The sequence below is a fragment of the Rhinopithecus bieti genome, unplaced genomic scaffold (genome assembly GCF_001698545.2).
Source record: "Rhinopithecus bieti isolate Rb0 unplaced genomic scaffold, ASM169854v2 scaffold_5626, whole genome shotgun sequence".
Classification (NCBI taxonomy): Eukaryota; Metazoa; Chordata; class Mammalia; order Primates; family Cercopithecidae; genus Rhinopithecus; species Rhinopithecus bieti.
In genome coordinates this window covers 8,982,566-8,991,658 of record NW_016805666.1, presented here as the reverse complement: position 1 = coordinate 8,991,658, position 9,093 = coordinate 8,982,566, and the positions used below count along the sequence as shown (strand labels likewise).

The 9,093-nt window shown below is 40.8% G+C and overlaps 1 protein-coding gene and 1 long non-coding RNA gene across 3 annotated transcripts in view; one reads left to right on the top strand and one right to left on the bottom strand.

The window, feature by feature from the left end:
- The window catches only part of LOC108530514 (uncharacterized), an 82,401-nt gene that overhangs the window by 56,310 nt on the left and 16,998 nt on the right, over window positions 1-9,093 (bottom strand). For both annotated transcript variants that reach the window (XR_001885866.1, XR_001885865.1), the window contains exon 4: window positions 7,941-8,712. This is a non-coding gene — a long non-coding RNA (uncharacterized LOC108530514). The remainder of the gene's footprint in view (window positions 1-7,940; window positions 8,713-9,093) is intronic.
- Window positions 1-9,093, top strand: part of ACAP2 (ArfGAP with coiled-coil, ankyrin repeat and PH domains 2) — a 186,118-nt gene that overhangs the window by 165,515 nt on the left and 11,510 nt on the right. The window contains 3 exon segments of the mRNA XM_017873479.1: window positions 2,444-2,631; window positions 3,076-3,185; window positions 5,614-5,724. Of these exon segments, the coding sequence (XP_017728968.1) occupies window positions 2,444-2,631; window positions 3,076-3,185; window positions 5,614-5,724 (409 nt within the window).

Here is a 9,093-nt window from a genome sequence, read left to right as displayed (position 1 = left end):
TTTTTTTTGAGATGGAGTTTTACTGCCCAGACTAGAGTGCAGTGTTGGGATCTTGGCTCACTGCAACCTCCGCCTTCCAGTTTCAAGTGATTCTCCTGCCTCAGCCTCCTGAGTAGCTGGGATTACAGGAACCCACCACCACACCCAGCTAATTTTTGTGTTTTTAGTAGGGATGGGGTTTCACCATGTTGGCCAGGCTGGTCTCAAACTCCTGACCTTGTGATCCATCCGCCTTAGCCCCTCAAAGTGCCGGGATTTGAGCGCCCGGCCCTACTCTTGATGAAATATTTTAAAGGAAGTGGTTAGTCTTTTAGAAGGTAACTAGGGGAGGAGTAATACTCTTAAATGAGAAAGCAGCGATTTCTTCATATTTGGAAATTCTGTCCTAGTTATATATTGTTTATACATTTTAAAAATTTTTATTTATTTATTTATTTATTTTTGAGATGGAGTCTCACTCTGTCACCCAGGATGGAGTGCAGTGGTGTGATCTCTGCTCACTGCAAGCTCCGCCTCCCAGGTTTACGCCATTTGCCTGCTTCAGCCTCCCGAGTAGCTGGGACTACAGATGCCCACCACCATGCCTAGCTAATTTTTTTTTTGGTTGTTGTATTTTTAGTAGAGACGGGGTTTCACTGTGTTAGCCAGGATGGTCTCGATCTCCTGACTTCGTGATCCACCCACCTCGGCTTCCCAAAGTGCTGGGATTACAGGCGTGAGCTGCCACGCCTGGCCTACGTTTTATTTTTTATTTTGAGTCTCACTCTGTTGTCCAGGCTGGAGTGCAGTGGCACAATCTTGGCTCACTGCAACCTCCACTTTCTGGGTTCACGCACTTCTCCCACTTAGCCTCCCAAGTAGCTGGGTTACAGGCGTGTGCCACCATGCCCAGCCAATTTTTGTATTTTTAGTAGAGATGGGGTTTCACCATGGTGGCCAGACTGGTCTTGAACTCCTGACCTCAAGTGATCCACCTGTCTCAGCCTCCCAAAGTGCTGGGATTATAGGCATCAGCCAGCACACCTGACCCATAATTGTACATTCTTCCAAGCCTCATGGTATGTGCTAAAAGTGCCTTACCAATTGCCATGGATAATTTTTAATCCACATGAACTGTGTGTCTTATTATCCTTTATTTTTCCTTGTGACTGTCCTATCAGGAGAACGAGATCAGCAACTCCCTCCCCATTAGATTTCTCTTTTGACTTGTGCTGTACGCCTTTGTTCTCTCCTCCATGATTTCAGTGATTTTGGTCCTGCAGAATACTCAAGGGAGTCAGCACTCTTCAAATTATTTGAAGTGCTTGTAGTGCAAATTGGGATGGTATTGGGCCATCCTAGGAACGAAGGGAGGTTTGGTCTAGTAGTAAAAGTTTTTATGGATTCTTGCTGCTGCTTAAGTCCCAACATTTAGGAGTGTACTCAATTTTAATCTAGTACAGAGTAATTAGCCTGTCCCTTGGATACTGGCAAGAACAGAAAGGCCTGACATAGCAGTGATTGTCTTCATAGGAGAAGAAGGTGGAATGTTGGCGAATATCTATGTGAAAATCTCCCATAAGCTCATTATGATAGATTAATGGTTTCTTATATCATAGCTTTATTTTTTAAAAATTGTGATAAAATGCACATAAAATTTATCTTAACCTTTTTTTTTTTTTTTTTTTTTTTTTTTTTTTTTTTTGTTTTTTTTTTTTTTTTGAGACTGAGTCTCTCTCTGTTGCTCAGGCTGAAGTGCAGTGGTGCAATCTCAGCTCACTGCAACCTCCACTTCCCGGGTTCAAGTGATTCTCCTGCCTCAGTCTCCCAGGTAGATGGGATTACAGGTCCCCGCTACCATGCCTGGCTAATTTCTGTATTTTTAGTAAAGAAGAGGTTTCACCATGTTGTCCAGGCTAGTTNTTTAAAAATATGATAAAAAATCCATTAAAAATATATTTCACCTTTTTTTTTTTTTTTTTTTTTTTTTTTTTTGAGACTGAGTCTCTCTCTGTTGCTCAGGCTGAAGTGCAGTGGTGCAATCTCAGCTCACTGCAACCTCCACTTCCCGGGTTCAAGTGATTCTCCTGCCTCAGTCTCCCAGGTAGATGGGATTACAGGTCCCCGCTACCATGCCTGGCTAATTTCTGTATTTTTAGTAAAGAAGAGGTTTCACCATGTTGTCCAGGCTAGTTTTGAACTCCTGACCTCAAGTGATCCACCCGCCTCAGCCTCCCAAAGTGCTGGGATTACAGGCGTGAGCCACTGTGCCCGGCCCATCTTAACCATTTTTAAGTGTACGGTTTAGTGGCATTAAGTGTATTCACATTAGTGTGCTACCATTACTGCCATTCATCCACAGAACTCTTTTTATCTTGTAAAACTGGAACTATACCTATTAAATATTTTTTTCTTTTTCTGCCAGGAGCTCATTTCTATTGATGTATTTGTGTTTGCTTTTCAGAAGGAGAAAGGCAAGATTCTTCTGTGTTTCTGGACTCGAAACATCTTAATCCAGGACTTCAGCTTTATAGGGCGTCATACGAAAAAAACCTTCCTAAAATGGCTGAGGCTTTGGCTCATGGCGCAGATGTGAATTGGGCCAATTCCGAGGAAAACAAAGCAACACCACTTATTCAGGCTGTATTAGGGGTATGCGTTTATACAATGACATTTTCAATAGCAATCAAATATAAAAAAAAATCATAATATGTTCTGAACTGGCTTTAGTATTATCTTTGCTTCAAGAGATGGGTTGGAAAATAGAAGGAGCCTCTGTGCTATTAATAGTAGTGGTTTCTGAGCATCACTTCGATTGTTTCAACAGTTTTTTTACAGTGGAAGAGAATTCTGATAATAAAAGTATCTAGTGTGTTTTGCTAGTTCACAAACTGCAAATGAATCTCTTAGAATTAGTTCTTGGGAAGAAAATAATGTAATTTATAATTTCTCTGCTTTGGCTGAGGGATATTTTTTCTTTTGGAGAGAATGAAATGGAAATACTATTTGAGTAAAGAAAACTGTTTTTAAAAAGAAATGTATTACTGTTTCTTGTTATTTGCTTTTGTATATAGTTATCCTCTTTTTTCCTTTAAGGGCTCTTTGGTGACATGTGAGTTCCTCCTACAGAATGGTGCTAATGTCAACCAAAGAGATGTCCAAGGGCGGGGACCGTTGCACCATGCCACCGTCTTAGGGCACACAGGGTAACTGCAGTGCTTTAATATTTAAGGAGACTTTATTGGAAAAATTACTTTGAATTAATGTTTTCGTTTTCTCAGGTTAAAGTTTGTAGGTAGTGTTTGTAAAGAGATGTGTTCCATGACTTATTGTGTCATGATGGAATTTGAAAGTTAAAAAAATCTCATTCTGAAAAAGCTACTATTGGTTTTCAGATATGAAAATTTCAAGGCTTACTTTGACCTTAACTTGTCACTAAATAGATCAGTTTTAGTACTTAACTTTCTCTGTTACTAAAATTTGGTGATTTTGTCAGACAACTTAAGCCTATGTGTGTGTTTATTTATGCGGGTACATATACATTATTTCCATAGCATGCACACACATAACCTATTTAAGGATAATTTGATTACTTTGTAATTTTTAGTTTTTCCATAGGGTAGCTAAAGTCAAATTCTAAACTAAATTCTTACTTTGGGTTATTGATGTGTCTTCTGGAGCGATAGTAAGATTCACAGAACAATAAAGCCTTGAAAATTGACTTTCTATTATTAGGAAGTATAAATGAAAGAAAATGTTGGCTTTATATGAAAAATTTGTGTCTTAAACGCTTGTTTCTTAATAAGACATCTCAGGGTATCTGATTATTACATGGCAGATAAGCAAGAAGCTCTTATTTTAAAATATTTTTAAAATAGCATCTTCATTTATTTAGAGACAGGTTCTCACCGTGTTGCCCAGGCAGGAGTGCAGTGGTGTGATCATAGCTCACTATAGCCTTGAACTCCTGGGCTCAAGCGATCGTCCCCTAGTAGCTTGTATTATAGGCGTGAGCCCTGTGTCTGGCTATTTTTGTTAATTAATTAATTTATTTTTTATTTTGAGATAACGTCTTGCTCTGTCACCCAGGCTGGAGTGCAGGGGCATGATCTCAGCTCACTGTAACCTCCGCCTCCTGGGTTCATGCTGTTCTCCTGCCTTAGCCCCCTGAGCAGCTGGGATTATAGGTGTATGCTACGACACCTGGGCTAATTGTATTTTTAGTAGAGATGAGGTTTCATCATGTTGGCCAGGCTGGTCTTGAACTCCTGACCTCAGGTGTTCCGCCCGCCTCAGCCTCTCTTAGTGCTGGGATTACAAGCATGAGCCACCATGCCCGGCCATGTCTGGGCATTTTTATCATGGCCTGTTTTCTTCTATCAGCAAGGAGCAAGGAGATTCAGTCTGACAACTTCATCAATAAAACTTTCTACACTTGAAAAAGGTAGTATTTAAGGTAGTACTTAACTCATCCTTTGTATTTTCTTCTTTTTTTTAAGAGATGGGAGTCTCACTGTGTTGCTCAGGTTGGAGTGTGGTGACTGTTCATAGGCACATTCACAGCTCACCACAGCCTTGAATTCTGGGGCTCAGGGTCTCCTGCCTCAGCTCAGCTCCCCAGTGGCTGGGACTACAGCACTGCCTGCCACTCCTGGCTAATTTTTAAATTTTTTTTAGAGACAGGGTGTTGCTATGTTGCTCAGGCTGGTCTTGAACTTCTGACCTCAAGTGATACCCCATACCTCTGCCTTCTGAGTAGCTGAGATTACAGGTGCTTACCTTGCCCAGCCATTATTTTCTTCTTAAACTATCAAAATTCTTTCCATTTTATTTCATAGACTCCATTTAGTCATTCTTTCATATTTTTAAATTTTTATCAGTTTATTCAAGTAATTAATATTTGCGAGTACAGCAAGATTACTTCCCATTCTTTGCTGTTGTATTATCATTACTGTGAAGTTTACATTGCCTTGGCTTTCTTCATTTTCAAATAATGACCTTGAGTGATCTTTTTTCATTTAGGTTTATAGATACCTGTGCGCATCTTTTTATGATATTCTTTTTTTGGAAGACAGTGTCTTGCTCTCACCCAGGCTGGAGTGCAGTGGTGTGATCTCGGTTCACTGCAAGCTCTGCTTCCCAGGTTCACGCCATTCTCCTGCCTCAGCCTCCTGCGTAGCTGGAACTACAGGCACCCGCCACCACGCCAGGCTCATTTTTTTTTTGTAGTTTTAATAGAGACAGGGTTTCACGGTATTAGCCAGGATAGTCTCGATCTCCTGAGCTCGTGATCCACCCACCTCGGGCCTCCCAAAGTGCTGGGATTACAGGCGTGAGCCACCGCGCCCGGCCTTTTTATGATACTCTTTGAGGGTAGGGACCACACCTTATATATCCACCATGCTGTCTTTATAGCACCAGATTAAATAAGATAATGTATGCAAAAATACCTTGAGGCTTGTAAAATGTTGATCTTGATAAGCTTTTATTAGTAGAGTTAGTGTTCAATTAATAGTTGTAGAATGAAAGAAGAATTTCCTAATGAAAATGTTATTTCTTTAAGTAGTACTTTTTTAAGGTGAATACTAATTTTTTTTTCTTACAATATCTCAAAAATGCTGTTTTCTTAAACAGGCAGGTATGTTTATTCCTAAAACGAGGTGCCAATCAACATGCCACCGATGAAGAAGGGAAAGACCCTTTGAGTATAGCTGTGGAAGCAGCCAATGCTGATATAGTAACCTTGTAAGTCCTTTTTACTTGACTATTTCCATACAGTGCATTGCAGTTGTCCCTCGGTTATCCACAGTGAATTGGTCCCAAGACCCTGTGGATACCAACATCCACATATGCTCATGTCCCTTATATAAAATGGTATGTATTTACACGTAACTTATGTACCTCCCCCCATATACTTTAAATCATCTCTACTTATTACACCTCATACAATGGAAATGCTATGTAGTTTTTATACTATAGTGTTTTGTATTTGTATTTACTTATTTATTTATTTTTTTGAGACCGACTCTCGCTCTGTTGCCTAGAGTGGATTGCACTGGCTCACTGCAACCTCTCCCTCCCAGGTTTAAGAGATTCTCCTGCCTCAGCCACCCTAGTAGCTGGGATTACAGGCGTGATCCACCACAACCTGCTAATTTTTGTATTTTTAGTAGAGACGGGGTTTCACCATGTTGGCCAGGCTGGTCTTGAACGCCTGACCTCAAGTGATCCGCCCACCTCGGCCTCCCAAAGTGCTGGGATTACAGGGGTGAGCCACTGTGCCTAGTGATTGTTTTTTATTTTATTTTATTTTGAGACGGAGTCTCACTCTGTCACCCAGGCTGGACTGGAGTGGGACCATGTTGGCTCACTGCAACCTCCCATCTCCTGGGTTCAAGCAATTCTCCTGTCTCAGCATCCTTAGTAGCTGGGATTACAGGCACCCACTACCACGCCCAGCTAATTTTTTAATATTTTTAGTAGAGACGGGTTTCAGCATGCTGGCCAGGCTGGTCTTGAACTCCTGACCTCAGGTGATCCACCCACCTCGGCCTCCCAAAGTGCCGGGATTACAGGTGTGAGCCACCACACTTGGCCAATTATTTGTATTTTTAAATTGTTGTATGGTTATTTTTTTATTGCCTTTTTTCCCCTGATTATTTTGCATTGGTGATTGGTTGAACCCACAGAGAAAGACAGCCAACTGCACTTCCACAGAATGCTAACATAGCGTTGTGCATTGTGTGAACTTCGAAGTTGGCTGGTATTTACTTGGTGCCATGTACTTCTCTAAGCACGTTAAATGTATTAAACACTTTAAATGCATGAACTTATTTGGTTCTTGCAGCAACTCTATGAGGAAGATATTGTTAATATTGTCTTCATTTTATAGAAAAAGAAGCCAAGCCATAGATCATTTGAGATGTTAGTACGTGGTGGAGTTGGGATTGGAAACCAAGAATTGTGTCCCTAAAACCCATGTTCTTAGCCATTTGTGCTGTACTGCCTGATACAGAAACAGAAAACCAGTGACTTTAAAATAGTTTCTTTTTTTTTTTTTTTTTTGAGACAGAGTGTTGCTCTTGTCGCCCAGGCTGGAATGCAGCGGCACGATCTTAGCTCAGCAACCTCTGCCTCCTGGGTTCAAGCGATTCTCCCGCCTCAGCCTCCTGAGTAGCTGGGATTACAGGCATGCGCCACCATGCCTGGCTAATTTTGTATTTTTAATAGATGAGGTTTCTCCATGTTGGCCAGGCTGGTCTTGAACTCCTGACCTCAGGTGATCCGTCCACTTCGGCCTCCCAAAGTGCCGGGATTACAGGCGTGAGCCACCGCGCCCGGCTAAAATGGTTTCTTTATCTCTTTGTATAGTATGAGGGCAGAGGCTGGGATTGTTAGAGTAACAGGTAATTATTCTACTACCTTGAGAATTAGAGGATTCTACAATTCTGTAGGCAAGACAGTTGCATTGATGTTAGTAATTTGAGAAGTTCCATTACCTCTGGGCAGTGGTAGGAATTTGTACTTGTTTTTAAAAAGAATTGTCCACATAAAACCAGGTGCTGCCGCCCCAATCCAAGCTGCTCAGGAGATTGAGGTGGGAGGGCTGCTTAAGCCCAGAAACTGGAGAAAAGCCTGGGCAACACAGCGAGACCCTGTCTCTACAAAAAATTAAAAATTAGCCAGGTGTGGTGGCACATGCTTGTAGTCATAGCTACTTGGGAGGATGAACGAGAAAAAAAAAAATTATTTACCTGAATACTTGATTAATTTTAAGATTAAAATGCATGCTTTTGAATGTTTGAATAAAATTTAATGTGATCTTTTAAATAATTTTGAGGTCTTAATTTGATTTACATATCAGATCAAAGTAGTTTATTACACATGGAATTCAGAAAATTAATTGCCACCTATACCTTATTATCTAGGAAATCTCAAGCATATTTTGTATTGTCACTTACTCATTTTATCCTGGGCTAAATGAAGCCCATAATTGCTTATCCCCCATCACTGGAGAAGAAATAGGTCCATTCACACTCCTGAGCTCCTGCTGAGAATTCTTGACCTCTCATATGTCACCCTTCTGCCAAATAAAACATCAAAACAGCAAAGCATACTTTCTCAGATCCTTTCCCCCAAGGAGGGGTTACTGTTATTATGGAGGCTATTGCAGGAAAATGTAGAACTCTTAAATCATTACAGATTGACAGTAGAAGAAAGATAAGTTATTCAAGAAAAGATAGGAATGATATAAAGAAGCTCTGCAGGCAGCTTCCAAGGCAATACCTATATAGCAATGGACCCTTCCCTTAAAAATAATCTGTTCTCAGATCGTCTAAATTTTCTTGTTTTACTTGGTGTGAGTGCTTCAGTTTCACTTAAGAATTTTTGTAAGTAAGCATCCTCTGTAAAAACCCAAATGCCAAAGGAAGATTTGTGGAACTGTTGTTAATACACAGAGTGGTCAAGTGAGGAGATGAAGGGAATTGTGGAACTTTGAAGATAGGAAAATTCCATGTCACACGCTGCAGTTGTCAGAGAGAACATTTCAGAAGAGGGTGATGGAGGTCTGAGAAGGCAGTGGAGATTCGGTGGCCCAGAGGGACAGACGAGAGGTACAGAGTAGGAGAGGGGTACCAAACACAGTATTTGTCTATTTTAAAATGTTGCTTAAAGGCAATACTTAGCTTCTGAACCTGGTGCTGCGTGTCATCTGCTGCCAAGATGAATAACCTAAAAAGAATATATAAGCAATATGGTAATGTTGGAAAATTATTGATAACCCAGTCATTTATTATAATGTTTGTATATCAAAATATATTCCCAGTATTTAGAGGCGACACATGCTGTTTATATGTCTGGAACGACCTCACTTCAGGGCGAACCAGAGTGAACTTATGACAGAGTCTCACTTCTGCACTGTAGAAGCAATAATTTCAACAGTTGGCAGTTAACATTTGACAGGTTGCTGTAAGAGCCAGGAATTCTCAGGCATCTGGAGGGAGCAAGCCACTAGAGGTACTGCAGGGATGCTGCTGAAGTAGAACTAAAATGCAGTGGTCGGAAAAGTTTTCTTGGCCTTTCTCATGAGAATTGTATGAAGGTGAGATAGTT